The sequence below is a fragment of the Hyperoodon ampullatus genome (genome assembly GCF_949752795.1).
Source record: "Hyperoodon ampullatus genome assembly, chromosome: 12".
Lineage (NCBI taxonomy): Eukaryota > Metazoa > Chordata > Mammalia > Artiodactyla > Ziphiidae > Hyperoodon > Hyperoodon ampullatus.
The window spans coordinates 57,328,070-57,353,887 of record NC_136925.1 but is presented as its reverse complement, the minus strand read 5'-3'; the positions used below and the strand labels follow the sequence as shown (position 1 = coordinate 57,353,887).

At 37.5% G+C, this 25,818-nt stretch overlaps 1 protein-coding gene across 1 annotated transcript in view; it reads right to left on the bottom strand.

The window, feature by feature from the left end:
- L3MBTL3 (L3MBTL histone methyl-lysine binding protein 3) overlaps positions 1–25,818 on the bottom strand; it is a gene marked incomplete at its 3' end in the record, with an annotated part of 106,989 nt that overhangs the window by 59,781 nt on the left and 21,390 nt on the right. The window contains exons 9-13 of the mRNA XM_079716627.1: positions 24,800–24,935; positions 22,552–22,643; positions 19,909–20,060; positions 3,979–4,055; positions 977–1,062 (exon numbers count right to left, since the gene is read on the bottom strand). Of these exons, the coding sequence (XP_079572753.1) occupies positions 977–1,062; positions 3,979–4,055; positions 19,909–20,060; positions 22,552–22,643; positions 24,800–24,935 (543 nt within the window). The remainder of the gene's footprint in view (positions 1–976; positions 1,063–3,978; positions 4,056–19,908; positions 20,061–22,551; positions 22,644–24,799; positions 24,936–25,818) is intronic.

Here is a 25,818-nt window from a genome sequence, read left to right as displayed (position 1 = left end):
TGCAAAGCAGCTCTTCTTTGTACGAGGCTATGTTAAAGTTAGAGAGTCAGGTAAAATCCATAAATATGACATGACTCTAAACATTACTCATTTATAAATCCTGAATTTACTCTCAGACGGAATCATACATATTCTTTGATATGGCTTTTCTTCATGTAATATAGTTTTTCTCTCAAAAATTTTGATGTTCTTTTCTTATGTATTTGTGTCCATGCTTACTAATTAATTCTATCATTAAATAGCCTAGAAATTTATGCACAAAAGGATCCATTAAAGAAAAATGTTGTTTATGATAGACTGTTCACATTTTTTTTTAAAAATCAAGTATTTAAAATATCTTTCTTTTCCTTTAAATTCATGGAAAATTACAAATTATAAAGATATATGAGATTTTAAAACTTTTTAAATACATTTCATTTCTTATTCTTCCCTTGCACACAACTGAGGTTAACTGTGAATCTTAATAGGCAAGAAGCAATGACCCTGAGTTAGAAAGATACTATTATAAAAACAGAAGACCTTGCATTTTGGTAGTCAAACATGCTGATTTATAGCAATAAAAGAAAGAAAGAAAGAAAAAAAAACCAGCATCTCAGCTTGCCATAAACAAACCCAAAGGAATGATCAAATATAATTTTCATTATAAAGCAATATCTCATCCTGTTTGGTCTTTCAGAATATCTAGCTGGAAAAAGAGAAGTGTGCTGTGCAACCAACTCACTGCAAACCGATTCAAATATAAGTATTTTCCAAGGAAACTTTAAAGTCCAAAATGGAAGTATTTTTTAGATGCCAACAACAAAACCCCCAGTAACAATTCTGCCTTTCAAAATTGTAAAAATTCAGAAACAACTTCTTTGGTCTTCTGTTTCTCTCCTATTCCTGTTCACCAATACTCTTTCTGTTCCTAAATTTCAATGACTGAACACTACCACCAACACAAATTAATCAAATACTGTAAAATATAATATCTCACCACTTTGAAAGCTCTTGCAGGAGCAGGTAAAGAATTGGTTTCTTCTAAGTATTTATCCCAAGAAAAATGTTTCACATTTGGATAACCTAAGAATAAAAACAGTAAATCCTATCAGGTTTAACCAAAATGATAGTGAGAACCACAAACTGACCTATAAAATTATGAGATATTGTTATCATTATAATGAAGAAAATTATGTTCATATTACACAAAATAACTTTAAACTGGTTACACATTCAGAACTACTTGTAATAATGAAACCATTTTCATCTAGATCATGATTTCTTTATTAACTTTTAAATGAAAATTTTATATATACAATTTTCTTCTCAGGTAAGGATAGTCTTACAACACAAAATACACACAAACATAAATACCCTTTAAAATCTAGCAATTTTACTTCTAATAATCTAGGAAAAATTTCATATGTGTATGCAACGAAAATGCATCATTGTTTGTAAATGTGAAAATGTAAAAACAAGTTAAATGACCATCAATATAGAAATGTGCAAAATACATATAAACAGTAAGTGTAAAATAGAAAGCATTTATTAAAAAGAATGAGGCAGGTTTATATATATCAACATGTGAAATATTACAGATAGTCATATTGTTAGGCCAAACAAATAAGTTAAAATAAATCATGGAACAGTATTAACAAAATGTCTAAAAACAAATATCCTTCCTCCCTCCCACCCTCCTTTTGTTTCCTCCAGAGTCCAAAACCCAGTAGGAAGACATGAGTAGGAATTAATGTTGGCCCAGTAGGGTAGGAAATTGGCTACTTTATATAGTCCCCTTTATGGGGACTGAAAAAATAAGTAAATATACTGGAGACAATAGAAGCCAGATTTCTCAATGGCTAAAAAGAGAGGTATAAATATGAAAAGTGGAAAACCAGAATGAATTTAGTGGTGTTGGATGTGAATTGAAGCTAATGGTATAAATTCATGGTTTTCAATATCTACAAATGGATATAGAAATACACATAAATTTTTTATATGTTTACATAACTATATTTCCTATGTCTACTGAGAGGCCGGAAGCAGCATTAGTCCAGTAGCAGTGAGCACACCTAATGTCTAGGTCTTAGTGTCTAAATATCATTCTCTATGAAAAGGAACCATGGAGTCTGGGAGAAATGGGCGACTTCAGGGTTGGGTCAGGGAAAGCACAAGATAAGCCTAGCTGTAGCAGAAAATAGGAAATTCTCCAAAAAATGATTAAAAAAAAACATGTCAAAAGGACATAGAAACCAGCTTAAAAGGGCTCCCACTGGCCAAATCTGAGAAAATCTGGCCATAAAAATAAATAAGGTACTATAGTAATGGATTATAACCCATTGATGACAATAGTAATGTATGGGTCCATGCTGATATAAATAAACTGAATGATAAATAGGAAGATGAGAAAAGTATTCTTTGCAGAAGAATGTCAACTACTTATGTACAAGGAATGATGGAATAAGAAAAATTACCATTTAGCAACTGTTGGAATAATAATTCACACTAGAAATATCAACAGATGCTAAAACTAGTGAGTGACATGGGAATGAAGTGCAGGATATTTACACAATCTCAAAGTGTCTCCCCCAAATACTTATCAATTACAGAGAGAAAAAAACTGACATCTGTGAAGAAGCCTGGTAACTACCACCTTGATCAATTACTAGTAAAAATCAACCAGTAATGACACAAACGAACATCAACTGCCACCTGAGAGGATGCAGTGAGAACACAGCACTGTTTCTGTGATATTCCTGCCAAAAATGCATATGCTGGGTCTAATTACGAGGAAGCTCCAATCATGCCCAAATTAAGTAATATTCTACAAAATGACTAATCTGTAGTCATTAATTCTCAAGCATATGGTGGTCATAAAAGTCAAGCAGAGCCAAGTGAAGGAGACCAGAGAAATATGACAACTGAGTAATATGCCTGATCCTCTGGCTATAAATGACATCACTGGTACAACTGACAAACTTGAATGGGTCTCTGGTTCAAGGGTATAGATGAGCCATTTACTGTTCTTGCAACTTTTCTGTTCATTCTACTGAACTATAAAAGTCCATGAAAGGAGACAGAAGACTTAGTAATCTGCCTCACATCAGAAGTCACTAATAATGCCTCACACCACCCCTTCCCAGGGTACCTAACCCAGTGCTGTGAAAACACAGCCAGGAACCTGTTGCTCACTGGTCCTGTTTATTTACTGGATCCCTGATTATGACTAAACAGATGATAAGAAAAAAAAGATCGTTATCAAACTGGGAAATCCAAAAGAATCCGCACAGCAATTCAGATGATGATAGTGGCAATCACTATTCACCACTCCTAATATGACATAAGCCACAGGAGTCAGGAGGACTGAATGGGAGAAATCTTCCAGGCAGCAACACATTTGGGCCACAAAACCATTAATACCTTGCTTTAACACTTTACGGTTTATGTAAATGCTTTTTTATCTTCAAAACAGCTCTGTAAATCAGTAAAGGACAGGAGCTTTTATCTGTGAACACAGAAGAAAACTCAGAAAGTGGAACGGACTCGCCTCTCCCATCACAGGAATTGTTGGTGCCCTGAGTGAGTAAATGATCAGGTACTAACTGAGACGCAGTATCAAGGAACTGGGGACAAGCCTAAAACTGACACCAGCTGGTAGAATGGAATAAGACAAGTATTTGAAGCTCCAAGCTGAGTCTTTATGCTTACACACTGCAGGCAACAACCACACAACAGCTCCTAACAAACCAAGGAGGCATCCTTTCCCTGTGATAATGAGTCTTCATCACTCACAGGAGTATCCACAAGCAACCACATATACCACAGTGATGCTCCATGTTAGCTAACCACCCATCATTTCATATAAGCAGTAGCCACGGCACATTAGTGATATGCTCAAAAACTCATTGCCTTATGATGAAGCCCCAGAATCTGTTCTTTAGCACATGAAAATAAACTCAAATTGACATAACGAACAGTAGACCCAAAATCAACACAAACCTGGAGGAGTAATAAGGGTTCTTCGATGTTCTTTACACCAACCAACTGGATGAATGTGTGGGCTAGAGGCTTCACACCTGTAGGTTATATAAATTTAAAAATCGTAATTATCAGGATAAATTCTCAAATACTAGTAAAAGTTCAAAAAAGTTAGAGATTGTGAACACCTTATACAGAGTTCTATTTTTTACAATCTATCTAATTTGAAAAAAATATTTGCTATACCAAAGGATTTTTCACTCTTCCAATATATTAGTACCAAGTAGATTTTTATCAGATACATATCGTATAAACTTGATACCAGGGAAATAGTTTTTGTTCCCACACAAATTGTGTTATATTCCTCAACTTCAAAAATAGCAAAAATTAAAAGATAATAAATTTGTATGAGTGTGAGTGAAGGGAAGTCCAGGACATTTGCAAGGTTTTGGGCATGGCCACTAGAAGAGTATACTTACCATTTTTTGAGACAGGAAGAATGCAAGCACAGCCTGACATTCCAAACAGTGAATGAAGAGTTCTGTTACTAACATGTTTAATAAACAGGTCACGAAGTAGATAATGAGCACAAAAATTTGGAGTTCAAGGGCAAGATCAAGGCTAAAAACACATATTTAGGAGTCATCAGCATTTGGGATGGTATTTAAAGCCATGAGCAGAGATGTGACCATCCAGAAAATGAGTACAGAGAACAGAAAAGAGAAGAGAAGAGACAAAGAAGTCCAAGAAGGAATGACTAGTGAAGTAAGAGAGAGAAAGAAAGATGAAATCAATTGGGTCAGATGCTACTGCTAGGTCAAAGAAGAGACAAATAAGAACTGATCACTGGATTTACCAACATAAATGTCATTAGTATAGTTGAAAAGAGTTGTTTTGGTGGAGCTGGGAATGGGAAAGGGCAAAAGCCTGAATAGAGTGGGTGTAAGAGAGAGTGGAAGGAGGAGACTGGTTCAAGATGGCACAGTAGAAGGATGTGCTCTCAATCCCTCTCGCGAGAGCACCAGAAGCACAACTAACTGCTTAACAATCACCGATAGGAAGACACTGGAACTCACCAAAAAAGATACCCCCCATTCAAAAACAAAGGAGAAGCCACAATGAGATGGTAGGAGGGGCGCAATCACAATAAAATCAAATCCCATAACCGCTGGGTGGGTGACTCACAAACTGGAGAACAATTATACCACAGAAGTCCACCACTGGAGTGAAGGCTCTGAGCCCCACATCAGGCTTCCCAACCTGGGGGTCTGGCACTGGGAGGAGGAATTCCTAGAGAATCAGACTTTGAAGGCTAGCAGAATTTGATTGCAGGACTTCAACAGGACTGGGGGAAACAGAGACTCCACTCTTGGAGGGCACACACAATGTAGTGTGTGCATCAGGACCCAGGGGAAGGAGCAGTGACCCCATAGGAGACTGAAACAGAACTACCTGCTAGTGTTGGAGGGTCTCCTGCAGAGGCAGGGGGTGGCTGTGTCTCACTGTGAGGACAAGGACACTGGCAGCAGAAGTTCTGGGAAGTACTCCTTGGCATGAGCACGCCCAGAGTCCACCATTAGCCCGACCAAAGAGCCGGGTAGGATCCAGTGCTGGGTCGCCTCAGGCCAAACAACCAACAGGGAGGGAACCCAGCCCCACCCATCAGCAGACAAGCAGATTAAAGTTTTACTGAGCTCTGCCCACCAGAGCAACACCCAGCTCTACCCATCACCAGTCCCACCCATCAGGAAGCTTGCAGAAGCCTCTTAGATAGTGTCATCCACCAGAGGGCAGACAGCAGAAGCAAGAAGAACTATAATTCTACAGCCTGTGGAACGAAAACCACATTCACAGAAAGACAGACAGAATGAAAAGGCAGAAGACTACGTACCAGATGAAGGAACAAGGTTAAACCCCAGAAAAACAACTAAATGAAGTGCACATAGGCAACCTTCCAGAAAAAGAACTCAGAATAATGACAGTGAAGATGATCCAGGATGTCGGGGAAAAAATGGAGGCAAAGATCGAGAAGATGCAAGAAACATTTAACTAAGACCTAGAAGAATTAAACAGCAAACACCTAGAAGAATTAAAGAACAAACAAACAGGGATGAACAATACAATAACTGAAATGAAAACTACACTAGAAGGAATCAAGAGCAGAATAATTGAGGCAGAAGAACGGATAAGTGACCTACAAGACAGAATGGTGTAATTCACTGCTGTGGAACAGAATAAAGAAAAAAGAATGGAAAGAAATGAAGACAGCCTAAGAGATCTCTGGGACAACATTAAACGCAACAACATTCACATTATACAGGTCCCCGAAGGAGAAGAAAGAGAGAAAGGACCAAAGAAAATATCTGAAGGGATTATAGTCAAAAATTTCCCTAACATGAGAAAGGAAATAGCCACCCAAGTCCAGGAAGCACAGAGAGTCCCAGGCAGGATAAACCCAAGGAGAAACACGCAGAGACACACAGTAATCAAACTGACAAAAATTAAAGACAAAGAAAAATTATTGAAAGCAAGAAGGGAAAAATGACAAATAACCCACAAAGGAACTCCCATAAGGTTAACAGCTGATTTCTCAGCAGAAACTCTATACAAGCCAGAAGGGAGTGGTATGATATATTTAAAGTGATGAAAGGGAAGAAACTACAACCAATATTACTCTACGTGGCAAGGATCCCATTCAGGTTCGACGGAGAAATCAAAAGCTTTACAGACAAGCAAAAGCTAAGAGAATTCAGCACCACCAAACCAGCTCTACAAAAAACGCTAAAGGAACTTCTCTAAGTGTGAAACACAAAAGAAGAAAAGAACCTACAAAAGAGACCTGATAACAATTAAGAAAATGGTAACAGGAACATACATATCAATAATTACCTTAAATGTGAATGGATTAAATGCTCCAACCAAAAGACACAGGCTCACTGAATGGATACAAAAACAAGACCCATATATATGCTGTCTACAAGAGACCCACTTCAGAACTAGGGACACATACAGACTGAAAGTGAGGGGCTGGAAAAAGATATTCCATGCAGATGGAAATCAAAAGAACATCAGCTCGGTGCTTTGTGACCGCCTGGAGGGGTGGGATGGGGAGGGTGGGAGGGAGGGAGATGCATGAGGGAAGGGATGTGGGAACGGATGTATATGTATGACTGATTCACTTTGTTATAAAGCAGAAACTAAAAAAAAAAAAAAAAAAAAAAGAACGCTGGAGTAGCAATACTCAAATCAGATAAAATTGACTTTAAAATAAAGAATGTTTCAAGAGACAAGAAGCACATTACATAATGATCAAGGGATCAATCCAAGAAGAATATATAACAATTATAATATATATACACCCAACATAGGAGCACCTCAATACATAAGGCAACTGTTAACAGCTATAAAAGAGGAAATCGATAGTAACACAATAATAGTGGGGGACTTAAACACCTCACTTACACCAATGGACAGATCATCCAGGGAGAAAATTAATAAGGAAACACAAGCTTTAAATGACACAATAGACCAGATAGATTTAATTGATATTTATAGGACATTCCATCCCAAAACAGCAGATTACACTTTCTTCTCAAGTGCACATGGAACATTCTCCAACATAGATCACATCTTGGGTCACAAATCAAGCCTCAGTAAATTTAAGAATACTGAAATCAAACTGGACAGGGACATGTAAAAGTTTGAGACTAGATCATTCCCTAACACCATACACAAAAATAAGCTCAAAATGGATTAAAGACCTAAATGTAAGGCCAGACACTATCAAACTCTTAGAGGAAAACATAGGTAGAACACTCTATGACATAAATCACAGCAAGATCCTTTTGGACCCACCTCCTAGAGAAATGGAAATAAAAACAAAGATAAACAAATGGGACCTAATGAAACTTCAAAGCTTTTGCACAGCAAAGGAAACCATAAACAAGACCAAAAGACAACCCTCAGAATGGGAGAAAATATTTGCAAATGAAGCAACTGACAAAGGATTAATCTCCAAAATTTATAAACAGCTCATGCAGCTCAATAGCAAAAAAACAAACAACCCAATCCAAAAATGGGCAGAAGACTTAAATAGGCATTTCTCCAAAGAAGATATACAGACTGCCAACAAACACATGAAAGAATGCTCAACATCATTAATCATTAGAGAAATGCAAATCAAAACTACAATGAGATATCATCTCACACCAGTCAGAATGGCCATCATCAAGAAATCTAGAAACAATAAATGCTGGAGAGGGTGTGGAGAAAAGGGAACACTCTTGCACTGCTGGTGGGAATGTGAATTGGTACAGCCACTATGGAGAACAGTATGGAGGTTCCTTAAAAAACTACAAATAGAACTACCATATGACCCAGCAATCCCACTACTAGGCATATACCCTGAGAAAACCATAATTCAAAAAGAGACATGTACCAAAATGTTCATTGCAGCTCTATTCACAATAGCCCGGAGCTGGAAACAACCTAAGTGTCCATCATCGGATGAATGGATAAAGAAGATGTGGCACATATATACAATGGAATATTACTCAGCCATAAAAAGAAACGAAACTGAGCTATTTGTAATGAGGTGGATAGACCTAGAGTCTGTCATACAGAGTGAAGTAAGTCAGAAAGAGAAAGACAAATACCGTATGCTAACACATATATATGGAATTTAAAAAAAAAAAAAATGTCAGGAAGAACCTAGGGGTAAAACGGGAATAAAGACACAGACCTACTTGAGAATGGACTAGAGGATATGGGGAGGGGGAAGGGTAAGCTGTGACAAAGCGAAAGAGAGGCATGGACATATATACACTACGAAACGTAAGGTAGATAGATAGTGGGAAGCAGCCGCAGAACACAGGGAGATCAGCTCGGTGCTTTGTGACCGCCTGGAGGGGTGGGATGGGGAGGGTGGGAGGGAGGGAGATGCATGAGGGAAGGGATATGGGAACAGATATATATGTATGACTGATTCACTTTGTTATAAAGCAGAAACTAATAAAAAATTTAAAAAAAAAAAAAAAGAATACTGAAATCATATCAACTATCTTTTCCGACCACAACGCTATGAGATTAGAAATCAATGACAGGGAAAAAAAAGTAAAAATCACAAATACATGGAGGCTAAACAATATGTTACTAAATAAGCAAGAGATCACTGAAGAAATCAAAGAGGAAATCAAAAAATACCTAGAGGCAAATGACAATGAAAATTGGATGATCAAAAACCTATGGAATGCAGCAAAAGCAGTTCTAAGAGGAAATATTATACAAATACAATCCTACCTCAAGAAACAAGAAAAATCTCAAATAAACAATCTAACCTTACACCTAAAGGAACCAGAGAAAGAAGAACAAACAAAACCCAAAGTCAGGAGAAGGAAAGAAATCGTAAAGATCACAGCAGAAATAAATGAAAGAGAAACAAAGAAAACAACAGGAAAGATCAATAAAACCAAAAGCTGGTTCTTTGAGAAGATAAACAAAATTGAGAAACCTTTAGCCATACTCATCAAGAAAAAGAGGGAGAGGACTCAAATCAATAAAATCAGAAATGAAAAAGGAAAGTTACAATGGACACCGCAGAAATACAAAGCATCCTAAGAGACTATTACAAGCAACTCTATGCCAATAAAATGGACAACCTGGAAGAAATGGACAAATTCTAAGAAAGGTATAATCTTCCAAGACTGAACCAGGAAGAAATAGAAAGTATGAAGAGACCAATCACAAGTAATGAAACTGAAAAGGTGATTAAAAATCTTCCAACAAACAAAACTGCAGGACCAGATGGCTTCACAGGTGAATTCTATCAAACATTTAGAGAATAGCTAACACTCATCCTTCTCAAACTCTTCCAAAAAATTGCAGAGGAAGGAACACTCCCAAACTCATTCTACGAGGCCACGATCACCCTGATACCAAAACCAGACAGAGATACTACAAAAAAAGAAAATTACAGACCAATATCACTGATGAATATAGATGAAAAAATCCTCAAAAAAATACTAGCAAACAAAATCCAACAATACATTAAAAGGATCATACACTATGATCACGTGGGATTTATCCCAGGGATCAAGGATTCTTCAATATAAGCAAATCAATCAATGTGATACACCATATTAACAACCTGAAGAATAAAAACCATATGATCAGGTCCATAGATGCAGAAAAAGCTTTTGACAAAATTTAACACCGATTTATTATACAAACTCTCCAGAAAGTGGGCATAGAGGGAACCCATCTCAACATAATAAATGCCAGGTATGACAAACCCACAGAAACATCATTCTCAATGGTGAAAAACTGAAAGCATTTCCTCTAAGATCAGGAACAAGACAAGGATGTTCACTCTCAACACTATTATTCAACAGAGTTTTGGAAGTCCTAGCCACAGCAATCAGAGAAGAAAAAGAAATAAAAGGAATACAAACTGGAAAAGAAGAAGTAAAACTGTCACTGTTTGCAGATGACATGATACTATACATAGAGAATGCTAAAGATGCCACCAGAAAACTACTAGACCTAATCAATGAATCTGTCAAAGTGGCAGGATACAAAATTAATGCACAGAAATCTCTTGCATTCCTATACACTAACAATGAAAGATCAGAAAGAGAAATTAAGGAAACAATCCGATTCATAATTGCAACAAAAAAGAATAAAATACCTAGGAATAAACCTACCTAAGGAGGTAAAAAACCTGTGCTCAGAAAACTATAAGACACTGATGAAAGAAATCAAAGATGACACAAACAGATGGAGAGATATACCATGTTCTTGGATTCGAAGAATCAACATTGTGTAAATGACTATACTGCCCAAATCAGTCTACAGATTCAATGCAATTCCTATCAAATTACCAGTGGCATTTTTTACAGAACTAGAACAAAAAATCTTAAAATTGTATGGAGACACAGAAGACCCCAAATAGCGAAAGCAGTCTTGGGGAAAGAAACGGAGCTGGAGCAATCAGACTCCCTGACTTCAGATGACACTAGAAAGCTACAGTAATCAAGACAATATGGTACTGGCACAAAAACAGAAATAAAGATCAATGGAACAGGATAGAAAGCCCAGAGATAAACCCACACACCTATGGTCAACTAATCTATGACAAAGGAGGCAAGGATACACAATGGAGAAAAGACAGTCTCTTCAATAAGTGGTGTTGGGAAAACTGGACAGCTACAAGTAAAAGAATGAAATTAGAACACTCCCTAACACCATATACAAAAATAAACTCAAAATGGATTAAAGACCTAAATGTAAGACCAGACACTATAAAACTCTTAGAGGAAAACATAGGAAGAACACTCTTTGACATAAATCACAGCAAGATCTTTTTTGATCCACCTCCTAGAGTAATGGAAATAAAAACAAAAATAAAAAAATGGGACCTAATGAAACTTCAAAGCTTTTGCACAGCAAAGGAAACTACAAACAAGATGAAAAGACAACCTTCAGATGGGAGAAAATACCTGCAAATGAATCAACAGACAAAGGACTGATCTCCAAAATATATACACAGCTCATGCAGCTCCATATTAAAAAAACAAACCACCCAATCAAAAAATGGGCAGAAGACCTAAATAGATATCTCTCCAAAGAAGACATACAGATGTCCAAGAAGCACATGAAAAGCTGCTCAACATCACTAATTATTAGAGAAATGCAAACCAAAACTATAATGAGGTATCACCTCAAACCAGTTAGAATGGGTATCATCAGAAAATCTACAAATAACAAATGCTGGAGAGGATGTGGAGAAAAGGGAACACTCTTGCACTGTTGGTAGGAATGTAAATTGATACAGCCACCATGGAGAACAGTATGGAGGTTCCTTAAAAAACTAAAAATAGAATTACCATATGACCCATAATCCCACTGGGCATATACCCAGAGAAAACCATAATTCAAAAAGACACATGTACCCCAGTGTTCACTGCAGCACTATTTACAATAGCCAGGTCATGGAAGCAACCTAAATGGCAATCGACAGATGAATGGATAAAAATGTGGTACATATATACAATGGAATATTACTCAGCCATATAAAGGAATGAAGGAATGAAAGGAATGAAATTGGGTCATATGTAGAGACATGGATGGATCTAGAGACTGTCATACAGAGTCAAGTAAGTCAGAAAGAGAAAAACAAATATCATATATTAACGCATATATGTGGAATCTAGAAAAATGGTACAGATGAAGCAGTTTGCAAGGCACAAACAGAGACACAGATGTAGAGAAAAAATGTATGGACACCAAGGGGGGAAATTGGGGGGCAGTGGTGGTGGTGATGGGATGAATTGGGAGATTGGGAGTGACATATATATACTAATATGTATAAAACAGATAACTAATAAGAACTTGCTGTATAAAAATAAATAAATAAATAAATAAATAAATAAATAAATAAATAAAATGGAAAGCCAGGAAAAAAAAAAAAAAGAGAGAGAGAGAGTGGAAGGAGATGGGAATAGTTAACTCAGAAAATACATTTAAGGGGTTGTGTTTTAAAAGGAAGCAGAGAAATGAGAAATTAGAAAAAGGGAGGTTGTTGGATTTTTTTAAATTTGGGACATACTTAGGGGAAGCTGGATTAGGCATATATGGAAATCTCTGCACATTAAGTTTGGAATTACTTCAAAATAAAACTTTTTTTTAAAAGATGGGAAATATTACTTCATTTATTCAAGACATATATGCTGAGCGACTACCATGATCAGGGCACTGTTCTAGGTGCTAGGGCTACAGCAACTATCAAAACAAACAAAAATCCTTTCTCCTGCTTGGGTACCGTAGGAATAATTCAAAAGAGAGGGATGACCTATCAATGCAAAAGAGAACTCACTCTGTGCGAGGGAACAGAAAAGCGTGAGAGCAGGGGGACATCACGCACAGTTAGAGAGAAGCTTCCATAGAGATCAGAAAGGTGGGGAGACAACATGGTGGGAGCATGTGGACCTCTCTTCTGACCATGTCTATTTTGTCAGTGATACAGGAAGCAAGCTTACCAACTGAGTGGGAGAAAACGAGAGGGGTTGTGAAAGATTTGAGGGAATAAAAAGGGGAGTGAAATTTACTGGAAGAATAGACAAGGACATGTAGCAGGATTACGGGGCAGGACTAAGGGCCCCGTTGAGGTTAGCAGTCATGAAAGTGAGTTAGGCCAGTCAGCATGTTGCGTCTTTCTCCAGCTATATTCAACCGCTCAGGCACAGGCAGAGAGTAGGCAGAAAGTCAGATTCAACCAGAATTGGGATTTTGCCAGGCAAACACAATATAAGGAAATAGAGGCTATACTTACAAGGGAGTAGTTATAACAGTATTACAAAATATACAAGCATCTAGAGGCATATTACAATTAAAACCTTAAAAAAAAAAGTTGGTAGAACATTTCCCATCTGTGTTCTCAAAGATGATAGGAATCTTGAAGTTTAAAAATAACGTCAGGACCCTATGATCAAATATTTAAGGAAAATAACACATCTCCCTCTTAGAGATTTACAAACTACATCATTGGCATATTAAAGACTGAAGTTATTCTACACCAGGCATACTTCATCTTATTTCACTTTGCTTTACTGTGCTTTGTAAAGATCACGTTTTTTACAAATTGAAGGTTTGTGGCAATCCTGTGTTGTCAGAAGATGGTTAGCATTTTTTATCAATAAAGTGTTTTTTAATTAAGGTATATACATTGCTTTTTTAGACATAATGCTATTGCACACTTAACAGACTACAGAGAATTTTCTGGGAAATGTTGTAAGTGAACTAACATCCAGTCACCACTTTCCAAGTCAATCTTTCCAAGTGAGCAGCTCTGACCAGTAACACAAGATGAGCTGATGGAACCCCAATTTAATGCTGATTTTTCTCAAAATTATTTCAGTAGAAAATACCTTTAAATTTATAGTTGAAGGTTTTTATTCACTTATTGAATATCTCCTACCCACCCTCCCTTACACTATTACTTTTCTTAATCTATATAGGGTTACATGTGTACGTGTATGTCATTATTTTAGAAATGTGAAAGGAAGACATAATGCCGCCCAGTTCATATGGCAATTGGTACATTTCTTACACTATACATTTTCATAAAAGATATTTTAATACCCAATTCCTTCCGAGGCGTTATTATAAATTGTATAAGCAAAACTATGGAGCTCGATTTCCAGCTGTACTATTCTTTCCTAGACAATTATTTGGTTATGGATTATTAATAATGATGCAGACTTTATTTTAGGGAAATTTTTATTTTATTCTCGGGAAAGCTGTTAATTGATATAGGGATCCTTAAAAATGAAAAAATAAGTATATAATACTTTAATTTTTTCCTTCCCAATTTAAGACAACTATCAAGTACTTCTAATTATCTGTCAGGTTCATGTTGACTAAAATACAAGCATTAGACATAATTAACTCTTGATTTTACTGGATTTCCCTATAAATTATAAGTAAGGGAAATACTGTAGCGTATCTTGGCCATTCATTCCTGTACTGCCTGAATCTTATTAAGGTTTCAATATTATTTAAATATTGATCAAAGTCACCGTCTAAAATAAACCAGGAAACTGTCTCAATAATGAAAATAAAAATAGCCCTATTTTTATCTAGTTTACTTATAGATCCTCAATAGACAAACAACACTTCCTTCAGAAGTTGGAAGGCTGTGAAATCCTTTGTTACTATTGAAACACAAGTCATCTCTTAGTCCCATCTAGTGTTCAGAAGCAGAAATGTAACCAAGAAAAAATATATTGAAGAACAACTAATGGTGAAAAGTTTGGCAAATCGTTGCTCCCTGTGCCTTTCCTTTCTTTCTTTGGGGTTTTTATGTGTATTGTTAAAGAACTCCATCTCCAAAAAAAAATTTTTTTAAGTCCACTTCACAAGTAAGTGCAAATTATTTATGAAGGTTGCTAAGATCCAATCAGACCTAGACTGGTAGATAATAACAGAAGTAATAATTCATGGAAAGACCATGTTTGTAATATAAAGCGAGCAAACATTAAGATCCTCATTTTATGGAAACACTGAGAGGTTAAGCAATTTTGGGTTAAAAAGAAAGGGACCCTGGTTCTATCAGTCACAGCCAAAAGCTAAATGAAAGTAAGGCACACACGCTGGGCTCCCCAGATCTCGGGAGAGAGTCAAACAAGAACATTTCAAGACACTCACTTAAGGAAAACCTCAAAGTCTTCATTCAAGCAATGGTTTAGATTCTTTGAAGAAATACAGCACACTTGGCCTCTCTCACTCCCTAAATCCAGAGCATGATGACTGTCAATTTATTTCCCAGGGCCCACTTTCCTGGCTCCCACTCTGTGCTAACTCTTCAGGGCTTCCAACACTCTGTTTTACTACTAAACCCCAAACCTCATCATACGGAGTCATCATAGTTCTCCTTTCCATCCCTAATTCATTTCCAAACCCATTCCCCACAGTGGCTGTTTTCAATATTCATAATTTGCTTCAAGATTAAAACCTGATTTCACTAACACAGTGACTACTAGGAAAAGATAAAGGAGGTGCCACCTCATCACTCTAGCGTCAATTTTCCTTTCATGTCTTCACTTCCTCCGTGAGTGAGAATAAAGCATATTTCTTCCCAAGGCTAGCCCCTCCTACAGGACACGGTATCCTCAATTATTCAGTCTCAGATATCTCCCCTCTCCCTCTACAGTGGCTTCCTTCCTTCAGCTCAACACTCTCTGTGTACAGGAAACCCTCCTTAAGGGTTGACTCCCCCTCAGGCAATAATCCACTTTCACCTTCAGGGCCAAACTTCTCTGCTTGATGTCCTTTACAGCTATCTCTTTAACCTTTTGCAAACTGGTTTCTGTTTCTAAAATTCTTATTTTAATCCTCACACCACCTTGTGAGATAGGGACTATTAATCCTTTCTGCAAAGGGGGCAACTAAAGCTTAGAGGAGTTAAGTCACTTACTGAATCCCTGGGCTGCCATATCCCAAACATACCATTTTTGCCCCATGGGCTTAAACATAAGCAGTGCTTTCCGGGAATATTTCATCCCAACATCTAAGTACTAATTCCTATCATTCTTCATGGTCCAGTTCAAATCCCATGTCCCCAGGAAGACCTCCCCGAGAACCCTCCAGTGAGTCAGTCTTTCCTTCCATTTGCCACCAGAGACAGCAAGCAGTTGGCTCTATTAAGCACTAACCACCATCAACTCTGCAGCCAAGACAGTAGTGTTGTGTTTCTCTCCGTTCCCAGACACTGAGCCCCTCAAGACTGAAGTGCAGAGCTACCTAGGTCCCTGTCATCTCTGTGACTCATCACCACCATCAAGGGTTGCTTTCCAAATTTAATGGTTGATGACAAACCTGTTAACTTTGACAATGCTCTAAGAAAATGACAATACAATGCAGCTTTTCAACATTATTTTGGGGAGACACATAAAACTAGTACTACTCTCAATGTACAAATGTGAAAGAGCCCCATCTCTAAAAGAAATTAGAAGAAGTTTGCAATCCACTTGGAAACAACAGTAAAAGGCCCCAGTCCCATATTTGTTCTAATTCACTAACTCAATGCTTCTCTTTTTCATAGATCTGTTTGATGATTTTTCGGCCTAACTCACTGGGATATTGGACTGAAATTCAAAGACGGCTGAAGTGGCAACCTCATGCTAGTCAACAGTCGCCTAAGTCCTGTTGTCATGGCTTCCTGGTTCCCAAAAGACAGGTCACGTGAAAATAACATTTTTTTGGGGGGTGGGGTTGGGTCACATATTGCTATTATTTATTATTATTATTTTGTTAACTTTTTATTTTATATTGGAGTATAGTTAATTAACAATGTTGTGCTAGTTTCAGGTGCACAGCAAAGCGATTGATTCGGTTATACAAATACATGTATCTATTCCGAAAATAACATTTCTTAAAAGCAAGATTCCTTCCCAGGGCCTGAGGGAAGAGAGGGGGTGACTCCTCATTGCGGAGCCCAGCCTTCAGGCATCGGAAGATGATTGAGGGAAAGAGGCCACATGCTGCTCCGGGAGGATGGTGGCATCCTCACTGGGAGGGCTTTCCTTCTGCCATCCTTAAAGTTCTTTCCAGTATTCCAAAATTCTGTGATATTTAGGATTATTCCTAAGTCTAATCACTGTCAAGGGGATAGAATTAAACGACTACCAACTACCGGTAATAAAAGCACAGAGGAAACCCAGAGGTAAACCAATCATTATTCTAATACACGTATATTATTTCCTTTCATTAAAAACTACTTCAATCCTACATACATTTAAATCCCACGTAGCAGTCCTCTTTGGAAGGAAGAAATGTTTTACTGCAATTAAACATGCAGTACCACAAGTGTGTGTGTGTGTGCGCGCGCACACGTGTGTGTGCATGTGTGCGTGAGCGCTTTCAAATTCCCACTAAGGTAAAAAGAGATAAGATCACTGTCCAATTCAAAGGGAAAAAAATCTCATTTCCAAACTATTTTAAATTGGGAAAGCAATCCAATTTGTATCCTCAATTACATACCTAAGTAATTCATGCAGATACAAACCATTCCAAAATTTGAAGATCAAAGAACATAATATTTAATAAGGCTGGAGAAATTCCAGTACACTTAAGCAATTTTCAATGTGCCTTAATTGTATATTGAGGCAGAGAACACACCGTTATTCTTTTTCTGACAATTAACAAAATATAACTTCAAGAGTTATAAGTATATCCTCAAAGTACATTCCATTCTAAAAAATAATTTGGTTGTGCTCATAAGAGTGCAAAATCAGAGCTGAAAGAGATCAATTTTTCCCCCTGCTCTTTCTAATAAAAAACCAGGATGCTTCCTAGTCCCTAGGCATTTTCCATCAAAGAAAAATGTGACAAATTCTTCTAGAATTCCTCATTACTTTTTTCCAGAAGAATGTTTTTAAAGGAAATGCATCTTACGTCAAATAAGCAACTTAACTTTTAAACCCTGTAATACTTATAAGACCACAAAAATAACTGAAACTAACATCCACCCATTTTATTTAAATCAGGCAAAAGCTCTAAAAAAAATTCTCCCTAAATGAATCAGACCTTTAAAAACAAAAAGCTCTCATTTCAACAAATTCTAACTACTGCTTTAAAGTATCCTTTATTAATAAAAGGACTGGATCCTAGTCATCAAGTTGGTACTGCCACCATCATAGCACATCAAACACAGAAGGGAGAAATATGTTCCTCCCAGGACAGATTACAATATTTCTAAATTTACAGTTTTCTCATCTATTCACTCACTCAAGATAGGTACACATAATTTTAAATGAAACAAAAACCACCAGTTTGCAGAAAATACGAAGAAGAGAAGAAAATGGTAAGAAATATGATGAGGATTCAATCACCAAACCCAGAATGGGGGAGACTCAACAGGAAAAACAACCTGGTTTCTTCAATAAAAGTTACAAGGGGAAGAAAATGATGGAGGAATAGGAATCTATAAATTAAAATTGATCAAGAGAAACATCAAAGTGATCATAAAATGTGCATCTTATTTGGACCTAAAGCAAGCAAGCAAGCAAGGAAGCAAGAAAACCAAGACAATTGGGGGAGAATGTTTAAGTGTGTTAGTGACATTATGCCATTTATAACTTTATATATTTGAAAAAAGAAAAAGAATATGTTTAGAAGAGACATTCACAGATGAAATGCCATGGTATCTGGAATTTGCTTCAAAGCAATCCTGGTGTTGGGAATTTAGGAGTAGGAAAACACAGGAAAGAAGACTGATGTAAATTGGTAACTGCTGGTGGTAGGTAATGGCTGCAGGAGGGTCACTCTATTATTCTCACTTTTGTATATACTTGAAATGGTTTATGTTTCAATAATAAATTTGATTGCAAAGTGAATAAAAAGATATCCTATGAGGAAAATTATGCTCTGCAGAAAATAGCTGGGTTAAACATACTAAAATATTGACAAGGACTTGACTCTATGCGATGTGATCATGGAACTACTTTAAAAACTTCTGTGAAAACCATATGTAACATGTAATTCAGATTTTTAAAATTCACTGTTTAAAAGTCTGAATAGCAAATGGCTTTCACTGTCTCTCCTTTTTTAAAACAATGCAAGTAAAACTGATGCCTGTCTGAGAATCCAATTTGAGGATTAATGGAAATTATTGATGGCTCTACTGAATATTTAAATATACACATACTGAAAAAGACAGGAATCAAGCTTTCCTGAAACTGAGCTACATTTATATAAATTAAACTCCATTTGCTACTGTAACATTAGCCTTATTTTATAAAGATGTCTGTCACTTCTCATTGTAAGTATTCTGCAGAAGGAACTAAACAGTGCAGAAATGACGTTCACCAGCAAACTGAATTGTAGTTTCATCAATGAACATGAATTTGGTATGAAAAGTCATTATTTCAATTGTTTAATCAAAATCTCATGGTTTTATTATAATTCTTTTATGATTATGTAATTTTATAATTATGTTGCTCCTACCACTTTATGTAGTATAGTCAACACCCATAAGGATTAAAAACAATATTCCTCAATTAAGAATTTGTATTCAGCAATTATAAATAGTTAAGTTAGCTACTGGCCATGAAAACATGAAAGGAAGATTAAAATATTTTCCTGAAAAATGAGATGAAGGGGAAGTGTGAGTCTGTGCATACAGTCATGTGTGAGTGTCTGTTGGGAGTGTGGTATGAATTGCACTTCCACAGGAGGAAGTCAACTAAAACACAAATCACGAAGTAGAATTAAAGGATGTTATTTAGAAATATATGCCATATGGAACAGGTAAAAAGTTAAAAATCTGAAATGGGAAAGAGTGGGCCAGAGCACTGTTACTTTAGTCATAAGCTTTGCATTATTACTGTTTTTAAATCATGTACTTGGATAAACACTCAATTAATAAAGCACACAGCAATGGAAAAAATGTCTCACCAATAGTCATAGCTCTCATCCCAGTTGTCAAAATGTACGAGGAAACGATTGTCCACCATATCTGTTACCGTAGCAACACAGATGAATGCAGGATTCTTTTTGTCTACAGCTTCAAGCTTCATTCCAACTCGAAAGCCTGATGGGATCACTGTCTATGAAACATACAGATTTAATTAGAGATAAGCACACACTTAACAGCAAGGACCTGCACCCTCTCTGCACCTCTGCCTGAAGGCCTGGCATCCATCAACTCTATTCACATAATTTAAAAATCATGAACCACTTTTACAGCAGAGTTGCTTTCCAACAAGCAGCAATAAGAAAAATGCCCTGTTGCTACACCCAATTAACTATCTGGACCTTTAAAACTTACACACCCACAACCTCGCAAAGTTAATTAATTTTAACATGTGACTTGATACTTTAGATGACTACACGAGTTAGGCAAGTTTTATTTACTGTAGAGTTTACTTTCAGTTTTTCTTTTCCTTTATTACAGACTTAACAATGAGAATTATTTCACACAAAATAAGCACTTAAGTTAAAAATGTGTGTAAGTCAGTATAAATTCACTCCCACTTCTGAAAAGGTCTTTCAAAAGAGTACTCTATTGAAAAGTAGGTCATCTTCCTATACAAAAGGCTACAAATTATTACAACTTTGATTCAACAATACAGATATTATTCACAATAGCACGAAAAGAACTGGCTGTTAACACATACAGCCATTCAAAATAGTTTGCAATATAAGGAAATCCACAGATTAGCAGCCATCTGGGACATGAAACTAAGACAATAATAAGTTCAGTAAGACTTAGTGCTTGAGGTGCTGCAGGTGTAAACATTCCTTACAATCTTTTGTGAGGAAAAGTATCCGAATCTCAGAGAAGTAATTGAATATCAGTTATATCAATCACAACACATTACAAATCATTTCAGCCCTTCTAAAAAAAATCCTTCTGTCCAGACTGAAGCGCACAGATACTATTCTAATCACTTTAAGCAAAGTAGATGCTATCTCTCTTTTTACTATAATTATACAGCTATCATTAGAAAAACATGGACAGCCATGTGTCTGAATATGTTAGAGTGAAGTTCCGTCTGAGTCGAAGGATCAGGCACTAATGCTACACAGATACTGTTACTACATATTTAAGCCCTGAAATTATTTATCAGTGTTCTGACCATAAATATTTGAGTATTCTGAGGTAGAGGAATCTAGAAATAGAAAAATTAATTGCCTCTTAGATACCGAACACACAGCCCAAGATTAAGTTTTGTGCTAGCAATGCACAGAATTTAAGACGATGGCTCAAGGCAGTGGATCAAATCCCTGACTGAACTCATCACCAGAGAACCAGACAAGGATTAGGAAACTTTGGAGCAGTGACAGCAAGCAGGCTGCTGAGTTTTCTACCTGACTGATCTTCCTTCCTTGTCTTGACAGAGAATGATGCTGAATGACTACGCGGTATTTACATTTCAGCAATTAAGCTATCCTCTCAATTAAGACATTTAAAAATAATAACCTGGCTCATTATCTCTATTAATTACCTAAATGCACACACACACACACACACACACACACACCCTCTCCAGTTCTCTAACTCAACCTGGGTTATGTTCACAATTTGGTTAGACAGTGTTTCAGCCGTGACTGATGCCCTCAAAACACCCGGTTAATGTCATTTCCTAAATGAGGGTATTTGGGGTGTAAGAAGGTTTTTCCCCACTCCTGATATTTATTTGGAGGGAATCCCTAGTGAAACATGACTGTCTCTCTCTACGCTCTCACTCACTGTCCCTAACTGGTGAATCTGGAAAGAGGAACTGGTCACACCTTTAAGAGTAAGCTGGCCTACAGGGCATAACAGTCTCCACTCTGCCCCTCTAGGAGCAAGAGCTGTCCTGCAAGAGGGTAGTCTGCCCTGGTCCAGTGCTCCTGGGCTTGGCTGGTGAGGCAGGAAGGGCCAGTAAATCTCTTCAAACCCAGGGCTCAGAATCAAGAAACTCATCTGCCAGCAGATACAGGCCATGCATGTACTCCAACTGAGCCCTTACCAACTATAAAGATGAGACTTTGGTTTTCCACCTGCTTGCTCTCTGTTCTTTCCAATGAGATCAGAACTGGGGCAGGGAAGAAGACTAACATATCAGGCCTCCTCAGAGAGGCCAACAGGTCAAGAAGTAGAAAATACAAACACATCCAGACTTGGCTTCTGTTACACTGCGGAACAGAGCTAGAAGCTGGAGAGGAGATTTAAATGATAGTCTCTAGCGTGCAAATCTAAATGGGGCCACATGCATCTCACCATGTGAATCCCATTTGAACAGCACTCCTAAAGCCAAGTGACAGTAACAATGAAATGTCACAATTTTTCTTAGGCACCTTAATTGTAAATTATACCTAGGTTTTATACTATGTTGCCTTTTATTACTTAACAAAAAAAGACAGCCATGTTATGGCTAAAAACATATTTATTCATGATGATTTTAAGCTAATTTTAAAGTTTAATTAAGATAAGAGCACTGTATTTACCAAAGCTATAAAATGTATTATAGTTTCTTGTTATCCCTTAATTTATCTGGTGAAACACTCAAAAGCCACTTTCTGTGAAAGGAAAAGTATTTTGGAGGTACTTACTATATTCTGATTTTCAAATAATGACTTGGGAGCAGCCTGAGCTTTGCATGTCTTGAGATAAGTCTGCCAATTAAATTCTTCTTCTTTATACCCTAGGGTAAGCACATATAAACACACAGTAAAATACCAAAATATTTCACACTTAGCTTTCCCTTCCTACTTTTATCTGTAACTCCAACATGCCAAAATCAAGCAATCAGGTGACCCTTTAAATAGACAGTGTTTGACTCAGAATTTATATCTATGTATTTTTATACACAGGGTATTTATTTCCAACAAATTATATTATTTTTTTCAATTCTGAATGAATGGTAATGGATGAAAAGAAAAGGTGTAAGAAAGCAAACATATATTGTACTCAGGTGGACTTCTTTTTATTACCAGACCATTTCTACCAGTATTTAGGTAGAATTCCTCAGCAGTGAGCTAGAGTAGTTGAGTTCTTTGTTTTTCCCTCACCCGTTCTACTCTGGGAGACTAACTTGTAGGAACAAGTGGGAAGCTGGAAAAAATGGTAATAACAACAGATAAAATCTTTCTGGCCTGTCACCACAAGAATGACAATTCAAGATTTATGAAGTAAGCATGCTGGCAAATTACAATAATGGAAATGTCCTTGTCTTAATTTTCACAATTTCATGTTTAATGCTGGTAAAGCCAACATTTTCTTCAAAAAGGAAACTGAGCATTTAATTTTATCTACTCATGTGCTCTCTTCTACTTCCATCAAAGTCCAGAGGCTGGTGTGAAAGGAACAGCTAATAATTCACCATATATAACAGGCCAATTTACACAAAGGCTTACACATTTTCTTCTTCATCCTTATCTTTTCTAGGTGCTTCTGTTTGATCCTTCAGTTATCTGAAAATACCATTTCTGCCATTAATTTTTCACTTAAAACCAAAGGATAGCTTGTCCATTAAAACCCAATAACCCTGAGACAGGCCAAAGATATCAAACTAGTAACCTGGTTCTTTGACATCAAGCAAAAAATACTGAATGTAATATGAAAAGGAAGGAAATAAGAAATTATTAAATATATTAGGGATGAACTGAAAAAGATAGGATCTGTTATTCTTGGATGTTTTGTAAACATGAAACAGACAGAAGCACTGGCAGACTGTAATATAAAGAATTTAATAATAAAAGAGTAACTGCTATTAGTCCAACCCCCAGCTGAACTGATTTTCAGTGTTATATTCTCCTTTCCAGTCTCCTAAATATTCATATACGTAAGTTCAATGCATAATTTCTCAAGATTTTTTATTTACTGAAATGTCAGTAAATATATTTAGCTATGTAAACATGTTAGAACTAACTTTTCAATCATATTTCAAGGATGTATTTGTGCGTGTGTTGTGTGTGTGTATGAAATAGAAATCTGTAGCTAAAACCTGTAGTCAAAATTAAGTATCAAGCAGGTGTTATGTGACATGCAAGTAAGTACATGGACATAGTTTATTCTCTTAAGTAGGATTCTATTTTTTTAATTTCTTTCACTTTATTTTATTTTATTTTTAATTAATTTATTTATTTTTGGCTGTGTTGGGTCTTTGTTGCTGTGCACGGGCTTTCTCTCTAGTTGCGGCGAGCGGGGGCTGCTCTTGGTTGCGGTGCGCGGGCTTCTCGTTGCGGTGGCGTCTCTTGTTGCGGAGCACGGGCTCTATGTGCGTGGGCTTCAGTAGTTGTGGCTCATGGGCTCTAGAGTGCAGGCTTAATAGTCATGGCGCACGGGCTTAGCTGCTCCACGGCATGTGGGATCTTCCCGGACCAGGGCTCGAACCCGTGTCCCCTGCATTGGCAGGCGGATTCTTTTTTTTTTTTTTTTTTTTTTTTTTTTTTTTTTTTTTTTTGCGGTATGTGGGCCTCTCACTGTTGTGGCCTCTCCCGTTGTGGAGCACCGGCTCCGGACGCACAGGCCCAGCGGCCATGGCTCACGGGCCCAGCCGCTCCGCGGCATGTGGGATCTTCCCAGACCGGGGCACGAACCCACTTCCCCTGCATCGGCAGGTGGATTCTCAACCACTGCGCCACCAGGGAAGCCCTGGCAGGCGGATTCTTAACCACTGCGCCACCAGGGAAGCCCTAAATTTCTTTCACTTTAATAAACATTTTTCATCATTAACAATAAGCTTAAATTTGGGCCCACCTGAATAATCATAAAGTATGAATTCTTAAAAATCTAAATTAAGATGTAAGAAAATAAGTGTTTCAGAATATAAAATGTGAAATTAAAAAGTGACAATACCTTTTGGAGGATGGAGTTTGTGGCCAGTTTTCTCACACCACCCAACTGGGTGAATATCCAGAGCATCTGCATTTACCCAGAAGTCATAACAATCAGAATATCCATCAAAGTGCAGCTTTATCCGGTATCCACAAACCTGAAACAGGTAAAGGAGGTCGATTAAAAAACAAAACCAAAAAAACCCCAAAATCCAGAAATTTCTGCACATGTACAAAAATAAATTAACATGGATATCAAGTATGATATGGATTATGTTAATCAAAGCACCCTTGTTAACAGCCACAAAAACAAGTGAACAAATAACAAAATCTAAAAGCAAAGTCTGTTACATTGGGAAGAGCTGAGCTACAGAATTCTGGCATCACCCTCAGTTCCACCAGGAGCACATGGATCCTGGGTGACAATTCTCCCGGGCAGACAAGTCCTCTGTTCACTCCCTACATTGTACAAGCACAAGCTACCAAGGGGAGCCGGCAGCACAGGGTGCACAGCTCCCGCAGGGTGCCAGAGCGGGTGCCCTGCTGTGCACTGGCTCAGTGCTAGCTCTCTGTCCTTTATAAAGCTCCACACACGGCGATATCCAGCCAGACCACGGCTGGTGCAGACACGGGGAGAAGTCAACTTATTCTCCTCTCCACTAGTAGCAGAGTGGGGAGAAAGAAAGAAAAGCCTCCCCAGTTCATACTTAGATGAGACAGGCTCCCTGGAATCCAGTGAAAACTCACTCTATGCAACATATGCCGAATGCTGATGCCACGTATCTGCCAAAATTAGGGGCCCACTCGGGGGAGTTCTCAGTTGAAAAAAAAAAAGTTATGTAGGTTTATGGGGCCTTCGCTGGGTCACGCTTGGCCTTGGGCTCTCAAGACAGTTCAGCCTCTCAGTCTCCTTCCCACTAGCACAGCAGATGTGTTTAAGTGGAACCACACGCCACACCAGACCTCTAGCCTCTCCAGGGCACCTGCCTTGCAGAAGTCTGAACAAGAAGCTTGAGATTAAGAGTGCGGAGCCAGGGCAAT